Source organism: Diachasma alloeum, unplaced genomic scaffold (assembly GCF_001412515.2).
Source record: "Diachasma alloeum isolate Michigan unplaced genomic scaffold, Dall2.0 Dall_scaffold_00515, whole genome shotgun sequence".
Classification (NCBI taxonomy): Eukaryota; Metazoa; Arthropoda; class Insecta; order Hymenoptera; family Braconidae; genus Diachasma; species Diachasma alloeum.
Genome location: NW_021680647.1, coordinates 269,773 through 292,593, shown reverse-complemented (window position 1 = coordinate 292,593; position 22,821 = coordinate 269,773). Strand labels below are relative to the sequence as shown.

General features: G+C 36.8%; 2 protein-coding genes across 4 annotated transcripts in view; both read right to left on the bottom strand.

Annotated features, from left to right (window-relative positions):
- The window catches only part of LOC107042756 (ecdysone receptor), a 167,553-nt gene that overhangs the window by 54,684 nt on the left and 90,048 nt on the right, over positions 1-22,821 (bottom strand). For 2 of the 3 annotated variants that reach the window (XM_015263936.1, XM_015263938.1), the window contains exon 3: positions 1,347-2,422. In XM_015263936.1, coding sequence (XP_015119422.1) covers positions 1,347-2,034 — 688 coding nt within the window. In that variant the 5' untranslated portion in view covers positions 2,035-2,422. Of the gene's footprint in view, positions 1-1,346; positions 2,423-2,857; positions 2,882-22,821 lie in introns of those variants that run through there. The other variant, XM_015263937.1, reaches the window with a different exon arrangement.
- Positions 13,141-15,938, bottom strand: LOC107042748 (zinc finger MYM-type protein 1-like). The gene is given in 3 exon segments (XM_015263928.1): positions 13,141-13,203; positions 13,875-15,604; positions 15,761-15,938. Coding segments are annotated over 3 exon segments (1,971 nt in total).

The window sequence follows — 22,821 nt, the reverse complement described above, 5'->3', positions numbered from 1 at the left end:
AAGGCGGAATTGAATAATGTTTTCTGGACAAAATAGTTATCTCTTTATTTAGACAGCGGGTGGGATTCTCAATAAGATTTTTTTTTCGAATGATTTTTGTTGTGAACTGGCCGTCGTTAATTATAACGAAATGATGAATTTTTACGTGAAAATTGCGTTTTAAAAGGAGTGAATTTCTATTAAAAATTAATCACCCTTTCTTCTTATTCTCATTTACAAAAATCGCGGAGTTATTCATGTTCGTTAAATATTATTTGCAATTATTTGAAATAATCAGAAACGTACAATTTCTTTAATAAAAAAAAGTAATTTAAAGACTAAAACATCTCACTGTGGAGGCTAAAATAATTGATGTTGCGTAATCATCCGCATTTTAGCGTTAAATATAAGTACTGATGTCTCAAGTTGAATGACAAAGATAGATTGTTGGTAAAGACTGAATTGAATACTGTTCTCTGGACAAAATAGTTATCTCTTTGTTTGGTTCGCGGTTGGGATTCTCAATAAGATTTTTTCATTCAGACAAAACAAAGATTTGTGGTAACATGCGGGTATGTTAACGCGAGTATTTTTTATCCATCTATTTGAACGATTTTTTTGTAGTTTTTTATATTCATATTTAGCTGGGACAAATAGAGGCTCTCCCGCGTTTCCTGCGAGACATGTGGGTATTTTGCGGTTGTATCTAAGTATTTGTCCGCATTGGTTACGAAATATAGCTGAAGTTGAGCTGATTGTTAAATGTTAAAATTGAGTCAAATTGACTTCCAATTTTTGGTGAACAAATTGTTATGGTGTTGGAGCAGCTGTATTTGGTAATACTGACGTCTTTAGTGTCTGAGTATGGTATAGGATCTATTGAACTAAAATCGATTCATTAAATTTTGATGTTGATTTTGTGGATCATATCTATTTTTTTATAAATTATGGGATACGAATGTTGGGAATTAGTGGTTTTCTAGTAGAATTGAACTATTCTTGCTTTAACTAGAGGTGATTGTTATAGCTGAATAAATAATTTTGTAATTGAGGTTTACACTTTCCTTCGAATAAAATCTTTGATGAATAAACGTTTTTGGGAAGAGATAAAAATGTTTAATTAATGTATAAAGTCACTAGAAAATGAAAATTTGTAATTCAAATAAGATTCGATTAAGGGGATTTTAAGAGTTTAAGGGTCAAAAAATCATATGTGCAAACATTTTGCAAGTGCGAACGAGTTTCGCACATGATTTAAAAATATTCACACAACCCTAATTTCGTCTAGATCGACTCCGTTCGCTTGTTTCAGCTCCTTTTTTCTCCTTTCCACCCAAATAAATAAAATATAAAAAACACAAACTCACCAATTTTTCCATTTGGACTGTAAGGATCATAACTGCCCGAGCTCATGGGGCTGACATAACCATTATTACTGGTCTGCTGTCCCTGTCCAACTCCCGTTGATAACGTAATAGGTTGCTGCATAGCTTGCTGCTTGAGCGGTGGTGTCTGCGTCGTAGATACCGGTGGTGGTGTTCTATCAAGTTGCTGCTGTGGTGTTGTATAAATCAACTGCTGATTTGACAATGTTTGAGGTGAATTTGGACTGTTTGGTGCTAACCAATCATCTGGCCTGGGTCGTTTATTACTGCTGGCAATACCGGCAAACAGTGAGTTACCAGAACCAACTGGACCACTCAGTGTTGATGCTGATGTTGGCCCTATTGATGTACCAGCCATGTGCTCTGGTGTTTCAGCCTTAACAAGTGCAACTGTTGAACCACTCACCATTGTGTGGGGACCCTCTGATGTATCCATACTTGTTGGTGGACTCATCCTGGATGTTGGTGCCAGTGCAACATCACCAGTACCCATTCCAATAGTGTTGATACGACTATTTGTATTGTTATTTGTATTGTTGACAAGGGTAGTATCATTGTACCGCACAGCGGCTGATGCTATATTGTTCGATATTCTTAGATTATTTTGAACTGTTGTACCACCAACTTTTAGGGTTACTGATGACACTGAACCACTGGCAGCCCCTCGCATATTGACATTGATACAGAGGACCTGATGGTACTGGGTACCCTAGGATTACCTATGCACATATCATCACGGATTATGAGGTTTAGGTGTTTTTAGGAGGGTTATCCGGTTTAGGCAGAAGTCAGGACCGGATCAACTGTGGTCCCGGGATCGTTATGAGTCATGATGTCACTACGTTTATTCAATATGGCACCGATTCGGGGAGCTCACTGGGTTCAAGAGGTAATTATGGGATTTTGTTCGTCTTTACACATAACTTGGGGATTCAGGATTATTCTATCATCCTGTAGTTATCACTCGAGTTTATGGGGTTTTAGAAAAATTAATGGTATTATGCGAAATTTTTGTACGTTGGAGGTCACGGGGTCCTTTGTTATGGCTCTGTTGATGTCTGAAACATAAAAAATTGGATTGGGTTAGCTTCTTCAGGTAATTGTGAACATTTCATTTCTTGAAATTATAACGAATCTGTTTAAGGATGATAAGCGGAGAAATCTGAGATGGGAAACTCAATACGAGGATTTTTTTCTTTTCAATAGTTTCTGAGAAGTTGAAAAAATGCTTTTAGTGTCGAATAAAAGGAATTATGAAGGAAATAGTGAAGCTACAGAGATTGTCATGTTTTCAACTTAAATTTCTCTGGTTATCAACTGGGGTCACTGTTGACCCCAAAACTTGTGATTTTTCTCTCTATTTTGTGCGGTAAACAGATTTGAAATGGAGTTTAAGTCTCATTTGAACGGTTTCGGGCATCGAAACATGTACAAAAAAAACTCAATCAATAATATATTTTCGTAACAAAATGTTTCATCATTAAAACCCATACACGCGTGAACGTAGTGAACGGTTGACGAAACTGTGGAATTATCTGGCCCACCAATCGTGTCTCAAGTGCTTGATGAGGGGAGGGGTGGAGAACGACTTTCTACGCAGTACAGTCGAGAAAACTCGCGATCCTCATCAGGTACAAAAACAAAAATGAACGGTTGAATGGAGTAAAATAAAAGGTGGAGAATATTTTTTGTATCAATGATTTCTTCTTCTTTCCTCGTGGAAACCTACTTAATCCTCTGACTGGGGGAATTTGTGGACCGAAATAAATGATCTGGTGAGAATCAGACATTTGAATTAGATTGAATGGAGGATAAGTTATGCCGATGACGAGGGGACAATTATTTTTCAGGGTTCAAGAGGTGAGTGAGCTAGACGTTCACGGTTAAGGACATTTGCGTAGCGATTTATAGGGGTTAAAAAATGAGTCTCGCGATAGTTGCGTGTGCGATCATAAAAAAAATGTTGATGACAATTTTATTAAAAGTATTTTCATATTTTTTTATAAAAAAAATAAACTCATTTTTTATTAAAAAATCATGTTATTCATTTTAAAAAATATCCAATTAAATGTATTCGTAAATTTTTGCAAATGAATCAGTAGCGAAGTGGTAAAAGGAGATAACTCAATTTTGACTATTGACCAGTTTTCAATCAATATGTCAGAATCTAAGAGAGATAGCAAAATTTTTATTATAACCTTTTTTGTGGAGCTGATTGCGTGCTACAACAAATGTAATTACGAAAATTCCGCTATCTCCCTTAGATTCGGAAATATTCCTCAAAAACTCAACTGGGAGATAAGTCGACTTATCTCCGTTTACCACTTCACTACTGAATTCAAAAAATTGATTTTGTAATAAAATACGCATTAAAAATTCACATTCATAAATAAAGTCACTATTTTCATCTACTCAGTAGTTGTGAATTGTTCCACCTCAAGTTCAATGAAAAAACAAGCAGGGGTTCGAGCCCATCCGACAGAAGGCATGTGACCGTTACTTTTTGCGTTATTAGTCCTTCTCTTTTTTTTATTTCTACCAATTCCATTGTTAGTAGGCTTCCGAATGGATCCGTAGCGTATTCCCTGTCCTTATGACAGGCATACAATCGTAACCACATGCTACAGGGTGTCTACAGGAAGATATTCAACCCTTTAATAAAATAGATTTATACAAAAGGTTAAATATCTCCGAAACTGTTCGACCGATTGCGCCTATCTAAAATACGAATTTTCAATATTGTAAGAGCTATAATCACGAGCTAAAAAACATTTTTTCACGAGTTACGAACAATATTTTTCAACACAATGTGGCGGAAATTCACTTTTCGTCACAGCGTGATGAAAAAGTGTTTTCATTTTTTGGCAATTTTGGAAGGTCGAAAATTGCACGAAAAAAAAAACAAGCGAAAATAAATCGTGGATATCTCCGAGGGTAAGAGATTTAGAGAAAAATGTGTTAAGACATGTTTTGTAGGAAATTTCACGAGCTATAAAAAGATATGGTGACATTGTTCGCTACACTCAACAGTTTTCGAGATATCGGCGAAATAATCCGATTGAATTTCATTTTTAGCTCGTCTGAGCAATTGCCTACAGATATAACATTATTATTCAAGTCTCTGGGTATTTTTTTCCTCTTTATCTATTGTTTACATGCTCCAAAAATGATTGTTTGAACATTTACAACTCCGTTCCAATTCTTATTTGAACAGAAAAATAAATTTATCATGTGTCATTATTATTCTCCCACAATCTGCCTTAATTGCCTGGACTTAATCGTTGTTGACATCGTCTGAAAATACTGAAAAACTTAAAGGGTATTCACAACAGTAGTTTTCTATTCATAATTGACTGAAGATAAAGGTAAAATCGATTCAGTGCGAAATAGGTAGAGGGCCTGGAAAAAGTTCTAAATTTAGTTGAAGTTTTTTTTGCAAATATCTCAGAAATGCGTAGGTTTATCGCAAAACGTAGACAAATACTTTTTGTAGAGAATTTATCTATCTACGGAAAACTCTTGTGACATGTTCTTTTCAATTTACTTGTTTTGGAAATATATACAAAATAATCGGTCGAGGATAAAACTTTTCAACTATACATTAACGAATGAATCCTATTGATCCTTTCAATTTCAGTTGTAATGAATATATAATAGATCTAGTCAATAATTCTAGCAAAAATTATAATATTCTTGAGGCATTTTTTAAAGAATAATAGTAATTAATAATAGTAATTAAAGTAAAAATTGCAATGTTGTGAGGGAAATTTCACGAATAAAAATTAAAAAAGACCATATTTTTTGCAATTTTTATGAGAATTATTGCATTTTTTATTACAGTTCTAATGAAAATCCCGAAGAACTCAATACACTATAGGCGAAAGTGGGGCAAAATAGACACTTTTGACTTTTTTGAATTGTCAAACACTCATTAAATTTAAAATGGCATATTTGTTTTTCGAAAGCACTATCCTCCCCCTTTATGTGAATTTTTCGACAGACGACTAACCAGAAGATAGACGGTGAGTAACCAATAGATAGAGGGTCATATTTAATGGTAAGTCAAACAAATTCATCCTTTTGCATGTTTAAAAATGAAGAATGATCCTTTTCGATAATAATAATCGAACAGAGACCGTGTTCATTTGTCGTCATGACTGTTTTTTCACATTGTTCCGTCAACACTGTGTGACTGTTGTCTAACTACTCACATCGCCAGTGAGGGCCAATACTTTACCTCCCGAGCATTTGTTTTCTTTACCTTCAATATATTCATCAATAAAAAATAAAAAAATCATCGTATTGTTTAGATTAATTTTATTATCAAAAATGGAAATTTGTAATACAATTTCTATTATATTTTTTATAGAATATTTTAAAAAAAGTTGAAAACGTCTATCTTTTGGTCGGTGTCTACCTACTGGTCTGGTTACCCTACCGAAAATTTTGGCAAACATGTTCAAGGATTACTGTTCAAGATTTTTGGCTGAAATTTCCGATATAATTCTTGGAAATTTCTATCACATTATAGTCCCACTGAAATTGTAAAGAATTTCGTTTTTAAAAATTTCAAATTCCATGGAAAAATAAATGGAAACTGTCTTTTTCAGTTCAATTACTCCATAAAAATTAATAGAAGTCAGCAAAATTCACGTAAATATATTCTTGATTTCTGAATTCATAAAAAATTCCGTATAATTTGATAGCAAATAATCATGTTTTGATTGAAAATTAATGTAAGTTGGAGAATTCCCGTCGTCTTGCTGCTCAAAAATGTATAATTTCATTGACTTTCCACTGAAATTCATTTGTTTTCAGTTCCATTATTCAATTCCCTAAATCGAATTTACTGTCACTCTCCTGAGAACCATTAGTCACCTGTCCCTGAAATTTCAATGTTTTTCTAACAAAATTTCTCTAAAACTCCTTACATAATCCTCCAAAACTCCCGGAATAATTTCAGCGACACGTGAAAAAATTTTCGGCCATATCGCTGAACATTACGAGATCGCAGACGCGATCAATACCCGAGACGCGGTGGCTGGCTCGAGGGAGAGTCGTGCCGACAACCTCGCACTCCCTCCTCTCTAGATAGCGATACTTCTCGAATCCCCACCGATTCATTCCCTTTCTCACAGGATACAGAGTCATGAAAAAGAGAAATACATCCCCCCTATGTGGATGTGTTCGTGTGGAGATGGCTCGAGATAAAATGACGCAGACTCGTGACCAGTGCAGGGACTTGAGGTGGTAGAGACCCGTCATGTGTTTGGGATGCATGCGCACCAGGGCCAGGGACGACTCTCATAGCATTCAGAGGGCATCTAGGTCAATGCCTGCCCTCGTCCCGGGGTTCGCCAGCGGCTCCAACCTTCGACCGAATCTCTCTATCCCCTCACACGTCTTCCCAATCGAGGGCTCTCTCCCACCCGCGTCCTTTCTTGCTTCACTGTTAACTGGGACATCAGATCGATCCTGCTGAGAGGGACTGTTACGACACAAACATCAATTTAACACGTGGTTTAACTGATTGTTGTTGTGGAACTTCAGATATTTAGAGATTAGATCATTGAAGATATTCTTTATGCGTGCATTCGTCCCCTTCATGTCGATGAAAATTTTAACCCACCGACTTAACTTGATTATTCAGAAAGGAAATAGAAAATATGCACCGAATGCAGGCGCTACCAAGGGGTTGTGAGAGGTTTAAGGGTATTATGGCGGGGTCCATAGCTGGAAAAAAGCAGAGAATTCAATGAAAATTGCTGAAGATGATCCATTTGAAAGTCGCGTGCAAAATGTCAAGACTCCCACCTAAACAATAATAATGGGAATAATTTTTGAAGTTGCTACTTATACACGCGTTTGAATGGGGCATTGGTAATTTTAGTGCTTTTCCTACGTTATTGATCTATCGATAATGTAGGAAATTCGCAAAAATTACCGATGCCCCATTCAACTGCGTGTATAAGTAGCAACTTCAAAAATTATTCCCATTGTTAGTATTTAGGTGGGGGTCTTGACATTTTGCACATGGCGTTCAAATGGATCGAATAATGTATTCTGCAATTTTCATTGAATTCTCTGCTTTTTTTTCCAGCTATGGACCCCGCCATAATACCCTTAATGTTTCGGATGGCTCTTCGTTTAGTTGAAAATAAATCCCATGAAAACCTGAGTATAATAGAGAATTCGTTTGATTCATTTTGTCACAGATGTTGCAGATAATGTTTCTCAATCATCCGAAAAGTTGGTTTCATGTGTTCTTCCATCGGTCCAAAAAATTATAGATTTGATAAACATTCTTAATTACGTGAGTATCACAGGAATGTGTGATTTCAGAGGAAAATGTGAAAAGAACATTTTATAAAACCTAAATTGCCTATTAAAATAACTCTTCTCACTTTATTAACTCTCCAGTTACTCAAAAAAACATGAATTCCTTTGAAAAAAATCCATTAAAGTAATAAAAAACTCTTTCCAAATATGTATCTCACTAAAAAGTCGGAAATCATAACAATAATAACCACCTGAAGACACGGAATCAATTCTCCTTCACCAATTACCTTAATGACGATTTTTTTTCCTCCCGAAGTTGAAAAAAATAATAATAATTTCCTATCGCCCAGTGAGACCATTAGAAGGCGTGATGAGTCTTCATTAATCAGTTCCGTCTCAAGGTTAATTTCTCAATACCCCCGACCTCTCAAGACAATAATGTAGCGGACAAGCGATTGAATGAGTCTGCGAAAACTCACGTCCCTGAATCCTGTTCCCCATTCATCGCCCATTTCTTTATTGTCATTATGATTATGATCATTTAACCATTATCAAATTTTGTTTGTTTATTTTATCTCTCTGGTTTCCGTCTTAGGATAATCGTTCACTCGGATTCATGGCTAACGACATTTCTTGAGAATCGGAGGTTTATGCATCTACTTGCTATTCAATTTTTCGTGATTGTAATAAAATCGACGAAGCTAAAACTAGCAGAAGATTCGATATCAGTGGTTCTCATTCTTATTGGCATATCTAATAGGTTAAATTATATCGGAACGTTCAAATTTATTGGGGATAGAGATCATATGTTTCTAGAGTTCAGACACAAATATTTTTTGTTTTTACTCATAAGTCTTTTGTTATGAACAAAACAAATCATTTCCGTCAATTTTCCGATTGAAATTTAAAATTAAATGCATTTATGCATTTAGGGGTGCTATAGACCCCTAAAATTTGAGGAAGTAACATCCACCCGTTCAGCAAGAATGTACAGTGGACTCTGGTTAGAGTCGACTGTTTTGCGGGATAGGGGAAGCGATTTCGGAGAATTCGACTCTATTTCCCTGCCCCCACTACGCGCTCACGCCGAGCCCGACTTCCGAGAACTGGGAACGATAAAATGAAAAATACTATTTGTTTTCTCTCTCAATTCAACACTTTATTTTAATGATAAACTCTAGTTCACAGCTTCAACTATAATAGCAATATTCATATAGATTCAGACGATTTTTTTATTATCAATATTTTTAATTTCATTGACTATATTTGATCACAGAAGCTTTGTACCTAACATTCCATAGAACAGATATTTCTTCTGGAGTTAACGAACCATGTGAATCAAAAATGTTACAGTCGTTTTCTTTACCTCGCTTCATTATTTTATTTAATCCAATTTCGAATTAATTTTATGTCAACAAAACGAGATCCTCCCCCCATGACAGCCAGAAGTGGACTAAATTTTTTGATCGACAATTCAAATGCAGAATATTTTATTTTTCGTCTTTACTGGAATCGGAAGACAATAGCAATTTGAAGAAAATATTGGAGTGTTTACTCTCCGGCTTGGGTGGGGACAGAGTGGGGGAAGCGCTCGAGCGGCGAGACAAAAAAATTGAGGGGAAGTTCGACACTAACCAATATGCCTCTAATCAGAGTCCACTGTACTTTTTTCATGCTCATTATCGAATGAAAAAAAAAAAAAACAAAAACAATTGTTATTTAAATTTAAGAATTTTCAGAATTGTTTTAATGATCAAAAACTTATCAAATGGTGGTTTTTTTTCACTTCTGAAGTTTTATTTAATGTTTTCATGGTTCTTTAAAGAAAATTCTTTGTGCTATGTTCTTATCAACCATTAAAATTGCTTAAACAACGCGAACAACTATTTTATAAAGTGGGTATTTTACATTAAGGGAGGGTAGGGTAAAATGGACACTTTAGACTTTTTAAAAATTATTCATAACTCAGAAACAAACGTATCAATAGAGCTCAGTTTAGACTCATCACAAAGGGAAAAATTGCTCTTTGTATTGAAAAAAAAAATATTAAATTTCATCAACATTTCAACTCGTCACTAATATTTTTTAAAAAGTCAAGTGTCCATTTTAGCCCAACCTCGCCTAAATTGAAAAAAACGGGTTTTCCAGATACAAAATTGTTTTTATTTCGGTAACAAAATTTTAATCAAAATGAGTTGAATGAAAGAAATTGCACAGGAGGTTTGCAGAAAATATTCTCAAGTTTCACGATATACTACACCGTGGATTTGAGATTGATGTACCCTTGCAAAGGCTCCGAGATTATTCGAGGGAATGCGGATGGGAAAAACTCGATAGTTTCAACAGCCAGCTATTACCCACTGCCTATACCCCCGGATCCGAGATTTTCTGCATTTCGCATTCGGAAGCTACCCCATTCCACTGTAGCGACCCTCTTAATTCTTCCTCTCTGAGAAAAATAAAATGGAGTGAAATAAAACGACAAAACAAGAGGATTTCCTACTCGCGGTACATTAATCTGCTGTGCTCAGTTCTGAGATCTGAGATGTAACTGATGGGGCACAGCACATTCTCACGGAGGAAGGAACTCTTTTACTGTAGAGCATGAACAAAAATTTGATTTCCTATTTTCTGATTATTTGATTTTATAGGTGAGATGTTCACTTAGAAAGGGATTTTGATGGGTTTAATGTTTTTTCTTCGAGATAATTCAATGTTTTTGTAATATAATAATGGAATTGATGAGGTAGAAAAAGGTGCCACGACCAAATGAGATAATTTTTCGTGGGAAATTCAAGTTCTTACGAAATGAATATCTTGACATTTTCTCCTAAAATTACTCATTTCTGGGATACTTGAGTAATTAAGAATATTTGCCACTTTTTCGAAACCGGCATGTTTTCATGTTCGATAAAAATCTTATAATTCTTTCGGCTGATGGAAGGACACATGAAACTTACTTCCCGAATGATTAAGAAAAATTATCTGTAAAAACTTTGATAAAATGAAATAAATAAATTTTTTGTCATTTTTGGAACCTGCGGCCCTGCCTATGGCCGTTATGACCAAAAAAATATTGTTCGTCACATGGCCGAAGGAAAACTTTTCTGGCTTATGCACTGACAAGGAAACCGTCCCGAGTGTCCCTCACCGATTTCGATGAGCATGAAATCTTATTCTTCATCAAAATCTAAGGTAAAATTCTATACATGACCGGCCGCGTGAAAGGGTTTATTGCGAGATGCAAAAATGATTCAGATTTTCCCAAATTCAGCCACTTTCATTGTATCCTACATCAATTAGCATTATGTGTAAAGAAAATTTCCGTTGACGTCATTTCAGTAGTTGTAAAATTAATTAATTCAATAATTTCGAAACCGCTGCAGCATCGTTTGTATAATCTTTTCAAAGAACAAAATGATTTAGAATCGCGCGATTTATTATATCACACAGAAGTAAGATGGCTGAGCAAGGGCGTTATGCTCGATAGGTTTTGGGAAAATCTGGATGATATCGTAGCTTTTTTCGAATCCCGCAATGAAAAACATAGTGAATTGAGCGATATTGCCTGGCTTTCGATGCTTGCATTTACCGCTGACTTGACGAAAAATATCAATTTTTACAACAAGCAAATGCAGGGCCCTAATAAATTTTTTTGGGAGTACCTAAAAATTCTTCAAAATTTCAAATTTTTCCTGTCCTCCACAATTGCTGAATTTAATAAAAATTCTATACCTTTTGTTTTCTCACGACTACAGAGTCTTGCGGATAAGCATGAAGGTATCACACTGGATTTTGCCAATTTTTCTGTATGTACTGAACAGCTTTTAGATATCATTAATTCTAGATTTCAAGATATAGTTGAAACGGGCGAGATAATCGAATTTTTACGTTCTCCCAAGAAGTCTGACGTAGACATCCGCCGAATTATCTCCTTAACTATTAAAAATTCCCACCCGGTAAATAAAGTTGAGATTTATCACGAGATAATCAATTTACAACGCGACAAAGAGCTTTTGCAACTGACTTCAGATGATATTTGGCAAAAAATTTCCGAAACAAACGCGTATCCGAATCTTTTACTTGTTTATAAAAGAATTGCCTGTTCGTTCGGTACCTCATATTTATGTGAGTCGGGATTTTCACATATGAACCACATTAAATCGTCAAATCGCACAATTTTATCGGACTCGACTCTCAAAGATTCAATATTAATTGCAATAAGTAATTATTCACCTGATTTAGAAAAATTAGCAGCTACCATGGAGTCCCACTTTTCGCATTAATAATTTTTTATTGCATGACGTATGGTGCATGGCTTATTAATAATCGGGGCATGGAGTTTCTATGTTGTTGTGCATCCAATTTTCTTATCTTCCCAATATTTCCCGCCATTCCTTCCCATTCCTTAATTTTCTTTCCTTCCAACACTGAGAGAAGAAAATGGTTTCGAAAATTACAAAAAATCTAATCGCTAACGATCAATTAGTTTGCGGCTAGAATTTTATTCATGTTATCAAAACATTTTTTTCTTTTAGTGTTTTCCTGACGGAATACGCCTACCACCTTCCCGTGGTTTCCGTTGAGCAGCTATGAAAAATGCTGGCCAAGAGTGGGCAAAACTTATAAGTTAAACTTTAAATTAATAATTAATTAATTAAATTTTAAAGAACTGACATCTCATATTTTTTTCAATTTTTAATAAAATAATTATTCACTATTAAGGTGACTAAGAAATAATCAATTTCTGGCACCATGATGTTTTAACAATTACCCCCGGTACAACTAAGCATTTTTCAAGTTGAATTGATGAAAATTTGTTTGAATTTTTAGGCGGTAAGGTTTTTTAAATTTTGAGGGAGAGCGCGTGGCGGTCTCTCTGTCTAACTGCGCCCCTCTTCGTGCACGCTGCTACCCCCACTCTGACTACGCTGGGCCTCACGCAATTGGGGTATTGTATTCCGAACAATGGGTCTAATAGGGCTTTATGGCCGTGGCTCCCGAGGTTCCGACTTTGCCCATCCCTGCTATAGAACATAGGAGTAGCATGGGAAACCACGGAAAACCCATGCTGGTACAGGCGGTCACTATATTAGCGACCTTCCGCTCGCCGGAGCCTCCGGTTAAAAAACTCGGTTCCACGGGGAATCGAACTCAAAACCTTTCGCACACTAGGCTCGCACCTAGCCGCTTCGGCCATTGACGTCGGTGACTTTTAGAGTTGAAATATAGAAATATTTCGTAATAAACACTTCCTTGTGATACAAGTGAGAATTGCAAGAAGAAATGGAGTAGCCTCTGCGGATACTGTAGTTTTGGGAGAAGGAATGACTACAGTGCAGCCCAGTACAGCCTTCCTTCTGAATTCATGAGAAGGATGAAGGGATGTTGGAAAATATTTTTTCTGTATATCTCTTTTATTTATATTTGTACATACCTAGGAATTCATATAATGATCTGACAATTCCATTATCATTTCTTTCTTTCTATCTTTCCTTTACTCCACCTCCGCAACTTCATCACTACTCATACGTTTCCTTATTTTTCCTATCATAAAGCGCTAAGGAAATCATATTTTAAAGTCTTATTATAATTTTCCTCATTTATTCATTCATGATATTTTTTCCAATAATGATAGTCGTCGAAGAAGTGTTTGAAACATAATGACTTTTTGCATCAAGAACCACGAATAATAGCAATATTCGTACATCCTGGAATTTCGCATTATGATTTGTAAGATTCACCGAATGCGAAAAGGACGGGATTTTCGAATTCACCTGGTTTGGTTTCTACGTAACCGCTTCTGTACCAAGCATATTTAAAGAGATTGACATATCGTGGTGACGACAATCAGGGCCGGCGGTTGGCCAAATGCCCGTGTGTGGTGCTGCTTGCGAAGAGGGGGGAGGAGGGGGAACAATGTCGAATGGAATGTTGGACATTTACAGATTTTCATAATTATTTCAATTATTATTTATTGTTTATAGTAGCGAATGTTGTCGCCCGTTTCGGGTGCCGGTTGATGAACTCATCGATAATTTCCTGCAAATCTAAATCTTCAACTAATTGGTGGTGAACGTAAAGGGTAGCAATATTGTTAAGTCGGTCTTGGAGCATCGTAGATCGGAGATAGTTTTTTAAACGCCGCAGAGTGGAAAAACTTCGCTCATTTGTGCATGTTGAGTTTGGTATCGTCAATAACAATTGAATGAATTTGAAGTACTCGGGTACCAATCCAACACACCATAAATTGTCCTTGAAGAACGTTACAACATCCTTTACAGTATGCAGAACTATCTTCTTCTTTGGAGTTATCTTCAAGAAATCATCACGATCTCGACGGAGTACTTCTTCATCGAAATCTTCTCGATAGAAAGCACCGATTTCTTTTGCAGATCCTCCAGTACCTACTGCGAAAGCCTCCAGGCTGTTCAAAAATTGAGTTGTATCACTATTGAAGCGATCCTTCAGAGACACTACCACAGAATCTAAAATTTCGTAGTAGATTTTCCGATAGTACTCTTTCGGGGTTTGGAACACGTAGGGTGCACTGGCACCGCTATTTTCTAAACGCTTTGGAATTTTGCGCTTGCGCTGCAGTTGTGGCTCGTCAAGCTCCAGGCTCTTTGCCCGATCAGTAGCTTTATTCCAAATCGTTTCGAACTTGGAGTCCCTCATGTGTTCTAATTGAGTAAGCACGGCATTAATTTTCTCATGGGAGTCAAGTACGCACAAATTTGAGCTCTGGAGCTCTTTGTACAGAATCTCAATTCTGTCAAATATTTCAATAATCGAAGTCAGCAAGAAATAAAATTCAAAGGATTCCAAGTGCTGCAGAAATCCCCTAGCCTTTGCCGAAATACTGCTATCCACTTCACGATCGTTGCTCCGATCATCAAAAAATTGCAATGCTGCATTGTAATTAGTCTTTGGGTAAATTGATTTCAAAGATCGCACTCTCATACACTACCGAGTTGGGCAGAAGGCTATCAAAGCAGGGCTGTCACCCTGATCTTCGACTGACAATAAAGATTGTAGATCTCGGAACTGGGCTAAACGCTTCGGCTAATCTCTCACAAAATTGATGAGATCCTTGATTATCCCAATGAAATTTCGTGCAGCATCGACACCCTCCATAGCATCCTGTACAACGAGATTAAGTTTGTGTGCATTGCAGTGGACGTATAATGTACGTTCCTCGACTCCTCTGATCCTAGATTGAAGACCCGAGATCCTCCCAGAGACATTCGAAGCGCCATCATAACACTGACCACGTAACTTGCCTATCTCCAATTTGTATTCTTCAAGAACATTTTTCACGATGTGAAACAAAGTCTCTGATTTTGTATCAGACGTTTCGTGAAAACTAAAGAAGATTTCACTAATGCACAAATCACTTGAGACAATTCTGAAAGACATTGAAATTTGTTCTAATCGCGAGATATCGGTGGTTTTATCCAAGGTCAAAGAGAAGAAAGGTGCGGCCCGAATTGCTTGAAGATTCTTCTCACGAACTCTCGATGCCATGAGAGCGAGCATTTCATTCTGTACACTGTGATGAAGCCACTTATATCCCGTTCGATCCAACCACGCCTTCAATTCTGGCACATCTTCTGATCTCGCTTTTAAAAATTGTGATAGATTTGAACGTTCGTCGTTGTTACTGCCCCTGAGCGGTAGGCCTTGAGTAGCTAGGGTCTTAATCGTACTGAATATCTTCTGCAACGCCATTCTATTGTCTAATATCTCTTTTTCCTTGACGGTCGAGATACGTTGTACTACGTTCTCACTTGTTGAACTGACCAGTAGCTGATGACAGGTTTTATGGAAGTGACTCACTTCATGAGCAGGAAATGCCCTATAAGCATTGGTCCAGCAAGTGTATCCTCCAGTGACAAAAACCTCCCGTGAATTTTGAGAATTCTTACCAATGGGGATTGGTAACTTCTTCTTCACTGCGTCTGTACACGTTATACAGATTGCTTATTCCGTTTTCCAACGAGAGAAAGTGTCAAGATTTGGAGGTTTGGGCCTGTTAGAATCTACAAAACAGAGTACATGTACATTTAATGGATCATGAATTAGCTTATATAGCAAATCTGATGATAAATATGTACCTGTGATGTTCTGATTAGTATCAGTCAGCATATTGGACGAGTTAAGTACATCAGATTCAATAACACTGGCAGAGGTTATGTCAGGTTGCAAAGGGACTTTGGAAACATGTGACTCTTCCCCTGACTCTTCGAGTTCTATCCTCGGTCTCTTACTTATCCTCGTAATACATCTATCCATCCTCTACCACTACTACTATTAAAGATCTTTATGCTGCCCAATGTCACTTACACCCAAACAGGTATATGGGCTGTTATACCATACAGCTGTCGGCAGGGGGCTAGCTCAGCTGTGGAGTGTTCTGAATAATGGGACGAAGGGGCGTCACTACCGAATTCGAGGGGAGGGCGTCGAGAGCACCCGGAGACATTCTTACAAGTGGATAAAAGAGTAAGAAACTTCAAAACTGTGGATAAATAAATGAATGGGGAAAAAAGAATCTCGGGCTAGAGTGTAGGATCCACTATACACATACAATTCCCGTGTGTGGTGGAAACCATACATACCACACGCCAACCGCCGGCCCTGACGACAATTGATTATGAGTTAAGGATTGCAACTTAATGACATTATTCTTTAAATGTAAATTCAAATCATAATCCATTAATATAATGCTATCAGAGAAATGTCTTACGAAATTTTTCCAAACTCTAAATCCGAAAACATCGAGTGGTTGGAGTTTTCCAGTTGTCCCTTGAGGTATAATTATTACCTTCACATCCTTATTGCGTTTTGGTAGCTTGCCCGACTGGAGAACAGTGTCCGGTCCATCAATGCACCAATAATAGACTTTTCCGAACTCGGGGCGGAAAAAGCTCCATTTTCTCGCCAATTTAGAAGGAAGGTAACGATGTTCTGCTCTCCCGTCATAAAAAATAACTCCTCGCCTGGAAAAGACTCTCTTCATGGTCCGTGCTGGCTATTTCCAGCCACAAACCATATTCTCAATGTTCGTCGTGACTTAAATATACGGCTTGAAATAAAAAAATTTTATTCTCACGGTGACTCCACCATCTTAATAAATTCCACTTGTCCACAAATTTTACTGTGTAATGTGTATAGTATTCTCCTAGTCTCTACAAAATTCATTGCGTAAAATATGTGATATGTCATTAATTACGAATCAGAGATTAATGAAAGAGGATAAACATGAGTGACGAATATATAACCCGATTATATGGCGATTATAATTATCACCCATTTATGGCGAGTGATGACAGCGATATACCTCGTGAAATTCTCGAAGAAGCACCAATCTATTTTGATGATACCCTACCTGAAAAATCTAAAGAGAAATATATAAAACGATATGATGATTTCATGAAATGGCGACAACAGAAGGGATGTAATTCCTTTGATGAGCCAACTCTAATGGTTTATTTCGGTCACTTGTCAAAGACAAATTGTTCCACAACTCTGTGGTGCGTCTATTCAATGCTTAAAAGCGTATTGGTAGCGAGACAGAATGTGAACATTGACAAGTATAAACAGCTTGTTGCATGGCTATAGAAGAGAGATAAAGTATATGTACCCAAGAAGGCAAAAATTCTGATGCCAGAACAGGTGGTCAAATTCTTGTCAACAGTACCTGATTATGATCATCTCCTCACAAAGGTAATTATCCTCAACAAATCTGTAGCGAAGTAGTCAATGAGGTTGAGTTGATTTCAATTCTCGATTATTTGTCGATCAATATCTCCAAAACTGAGGGGAATAATAAAATCGTTATGGATACCTTTTTGGCCCACAATATCAGGATCTACAAAAAAGGTTCTAACAAGAATTTTGCTATTTCACTTAGTTTCCGAGATATTGATCGACAAATAACCGAAAATCAAAATCAACATAACCTCCTTGACCACTTCGCTACAGAAATGCATATAGGAGAATGAATGCGATTAAGCTGTCGTGTTGAATTTGAAATAAATAATCATGACGATCTTCATTTTTTTTCAGATTATTGTGGTTATTCGACTGTTAGGCACCCTCAGGAAGCAAGATCTCTGGAATTTGAAGGCTAAAGATGTTCAGGACGATCCACAAAAAAGTGAATTGTTATTTTCCTTGGAGACAACTAAAAATGGTCAACCCAAGGATTTTCTTGTGGATGCTGAGTATAACCCACTGGTAAAGAAATATATGACATTACGAGGATCAAACATCACAACGCCCAACTTTTTCATTCAGTATCACAAAGGGAAATGTTCAAATCAGAACGTTGGTGAACACACATTTGCTCACATGCCTCGAGAAATCGCCAAATATCTAGAGTTGGATACACCCTCTGATTACACAGGACATTGCTTCCGCCGTTCTTCGGCCTCAATGCTGGCTGATGCAGGTGCAAGTATGACTTTAATTCAACTTGCAGGAGGGTGGCAGTCACCTGCAGTTGCTCGAGGATACATACAGAAATCCAAGAGAACCAAGAGAATAATCAGTCAAAAGGTAAGAGAGTCTATCAATTTCCAGAATGCCTCGGCATTTTTGCAGCCGTAGATCGACCCAGGATCACAAATTCAGCAGCATCAATTCCACAATAACCTCCCATGCAAAACACAAAACTTCAGGAACGAGACAATCACGAGAGAGTCCATTAACGAAATGACTCAAAATAAAGAAAATGAATTGCCTAATCTCAACACTTAATTTTTGAATTATAATGAGAATATACCAGCAGTCCAAATTCCTCAGAATTACACAACATCAAGAATTGGAGAGGAAATTAACAACCATTTCCCATTGAGAACATCCAACTCGAGAAGCGAGACAATCAGAGGCGAGTTCAATGACGATATGAGTAACAACAACAATGATAATTATAATATAACGATCAATGAGCAGAATACGCAAGAAATAACTACCAAAGACATTCAAGGTATTACGATCAATAATTATGGGACAGTGAATATTTACAATCATAGAGGAATATAATAAATATGATGACGGAACAAACAAAAATTGCCAAAAAAACATCGAGCTTTTCAAAAGATATAATCGATGTTTCATTCAAGTTTCCTAAAGACTTTAACTGTAAGAAACAAACATGAGAGTTCTTATTCATAGAAGAAATAAAACAGAAATGTATACTTATGTAGAACTTCAATAAATATAGTTTCAGTGTATTTTTGTTCTCGTATTATCTTCTGAACATTGTATTGAAGAAAAAATTCAAGCGCCCCACGTCCGGAAAAATAGTATGTGAGCCACGCCGAGAAAAGTGCCATTCAAGGGACGGCGTGATGTTAGAAGGTTAAAACGGCACTTTTCTCGGCTAGGCGCACAATATACTATTTCAAACCAACATTCGGAAAAAAAACATATTGCAACCAAGTTTTGAAATGTTGTGAAAAAGATCATAGAACAAATACACGTTACCATTGGAGCGACGCCATCATTACGGATAAATGAGAAACTAAGTATTAGACGAATGAACACAGTCTCATACCTGAAATCAATTTCCCAGATTTGGATACATCTACGTATACATTATCAGGACGAAACAGTTTCTCCTCTACTCTGGGACCGAAATGACCGCTTGGTTCGTTCAAAACTAAAAGGAGTGGAGAGAGGAGTTTCCCTTCGGCTGATATAGTTGGTTAAATAGTATAACTATGTGTTCTCCCTGAATGCATTTCAAACTGAAAGCCGCTCTGATCAGAGTTATATATATATATATATATATATATTTTACGGCCTCGGAGTCCCTTTTCGGGTCCCATTCGGCACTCTATCCAACCCTATGCATGCGGCTGTGGATTCTACACTGTACCGCATTCGCACTCCTATAGAACATAGAAGTAGCATGGGGAAACCACAGAAAACCCATGCCGGTACGGGCGGTTCCTCTATTAGCAACCTCCCGCTCGCCGGAGCCTTCCGTTGAAAAATTAGGTTCCACGGGGAATCGAACTCACAACCTTTCGCACACTAGACTTGCGTCTAATCCACTCAGCCACCGACGTCGTTGTTATATATATTTGATAAACCGTAAATTGCAATCCGTTGTTTCACATCCTAAACAAATTGTTCCGATTTTTCCTCCAGAACGTGACGGTTCTCGATTGCTTTCGATGTAACAAATTTATTGATTTTTCTCGAGACAATACGATGTACTTTTTTAAATGCTCATATCCACTTGTCGGATGCTTTGAAGCGGAAATCCTCACTACCTATATCTTTTTGGGCTTGTAATGCCCATTTCCGTAAGTCACAATCGTATATGATCATTCCAGCATCGACAGCAGATTTGAAATTTTGTAGTGTATGTTTACAAATCCGATCAAGTTTATCTTTATAGCCTCCCCCCTTATTTATGTTATGTGCCCGTCTCAACTGCCGTATTGAAGTTACTTTTCGAAATTTCTGCTTCACAGATTCTAGACTTAAATTTATTTTCTTCTTACCACTCCGCCAATATGCAACCGCTCTAGACTTGTAATCGTAAGACAAATTTTCCTTATCTTCGGTACAGGTATCAATCGGCGGTTCATGAAGGTTATGTGCGTATTCTTCGTCTTCGATGATCTCCATGTCCCAGTCTTTGTAAGGTTCCTCAAAGTTTAACGAATCTTCTACCGTCACTTCGACGCCAGAATACTCATTCATTGCATTCAATAAAACTTCCTCAATGCTATTTTTCAATTGGATTTCTTCATTATTTGCAGGTGATTCCGGAATATTCATCACTTGAAATGTTGTCAGCAGTAATTGAATGACATTCATAGGATTGACCCTCATTGTTGCGAGTAATAATGATGTAAATGCCTCTCAAAGTTACGTCTCCGTCTTCGTCCTATAACTAAATTTAAATTTTGACGATATACACGATATACACAATAGATCAATATATGGTATTTACGAAGGTGTCAAAGTGAACTAACGATAACAATCACAACAAAACACTGGCTGGACACGGGAGTGTTTTCCTTGTGCTCTCTATTATTAGACTGACCATACTTTTACTCCATATGATGTTCGTATAGTGAACTATCAGCATACACCACCACGGTTTTATCCCGGAAATGAAATGTATAAAAAAAACTCTATTGATTAAGGCTAATTCAAAGGCTAGAACACGAATATCCCGGTTATTGGTATTGTTATAGATAATTCAATTGTTTATGCGATCATATCACATAAACAATTATAGATAGGAAGGAAAGTTTCGAACAAAAGATTCCTGACATACAGTGCAATACACATATTTTGCCTTGTAACTTTTTTCTCTAATTAAAATAGATAAAGAGTTATCGGAGGTGAGAGCGAAGCGGATGGCGCGTTAGCACTTGTGCGAGATATCGGCGCGCTCCGATGCGTTGATCAACAAAGTCGATGGTGACAGAGAGAAATGAATCACATAAAACATGTTCCTCATCAAATTCGTCATATAATTAGTTGTTCAAATTTGTTCCCTACACCTAGCCGTTGATGAGATATTAACGCTCTTAGGGTTCATAATAGTGCAAATTAGTCACAACGTTTTTGTTTATTATAGTTTATTTTGTAATTCGCATCAAAGTTATCGCCCCATAAAAAATACATAGATTTGGTCGTGTGTTTTTTTTATCATATTTCTATTATTTACAGAGATGTAGCTCATTAAGCGAGAGCGTGGGAGGTCCACGCACCGCCTGCTTCGCTCCCACCTCTTTATTTATGATAGGGTCAAAAGTTATAGAACAAAACAATTGTATATTTACATGTCAAACATATTTTGTTCCAAACTTTATGTTTGTGTTCTTATCGTTCCTTTCTGAATAATTTTCCTTTCATTCTCATTTCGCAGATTACGAATAGCAGCATATTATTCGATCCAAATATATAGAAATCGATGAGGGAACTCGGGGCGGTTTCCTTGTAAGAGAAAAACGACAGAGTTCTCAAACAAGTCTTGCTTATGCCAAGAAAATAGTTTTATGAAAATTATCAAAAAAGGATTCTTTTGTGCTAAACATCCAGAGAGTGCGCCGAGATGAAAATTTTTTGTCGCAAAAATGGATTTAGTAGTTAAAAATAACTGCATTTTCTGTACATGCAAGAAATGTCATTTCCAGCACTACTCCTTCGTTATTCGATACTCCCATACGTATGTTGCTCCTAAAAAATGTTTGTTTTAGGTTATGCGAAATAAGGGATGGTAGTTTTCTGTTTCGGTTATCTAATAATCACAGATAAGAAATGAATCCTTAAATGAAACAATAATAATGATATGATAGCAATCTTCTAACTTAGTGACAAAACATTTCTTGATAAATTTTCCTTTAGATGAGATATTTTCATCCTGACAACGCACTGTCTCGTATAAATTATCCGCCTCTTGAGTCAAATATTTCGTTGTTGAAAACAGAGCAATTATTCATGTTTGGAACTTTCTAATTCGAACCAAGCAAATTCTTTTTTGGCAATTTTCAACTAGCGATTTTGTTGGTCCAAACAAGACTTGTTTGAGAACGTGTTTGTTTTTCTCTCAGTGTGGGATTGCAGTCCTTGCCTTTGGCTTGGGCTGCACCCTCATATGCGTCAAAAGTGTTTTCCGTCGTAATGACGAAATGGACTATTTTACCACACACGGGCTGTCATGGGATTTATTTTCAAATTGATAATTTACCTACTAGAAGACTCCTAAAATGCAGGTAAAAGTGAGTTGGTAGTTTAAAATCCTTGAAAAATCGTTGAAAAAAAATTATCTTGAAACAAAAGAAAAACTTGTTTAAAACTGCCAAAAGTGAATGAAACTGGAGTAAAAATGAAGTACACGAAAACAAACATTTTATCCTAGAACCCACATCTATACCCTTCGGTATCCCCCCCCCCCCCCNCCCCCCATGAATAATTCAGTTGCTAACTCGAGAAAGAAGCTAAAGAAAAAGAACAGAAGAAAAAATGAATGAAAATAGAAGTAAAATTGATTCATGTCAACAGTTTCTGTCCCACTGATTGTTCCTTTCCCTCTTTCGCCTTTTCCTCTAACTTCCTGGGACTTTTTATTCTTCATATTCGACGCAAACATACGTCTCATACTTTTTTTTTCACTTCGAAAAACGGTAAACAGAAGAGTCTG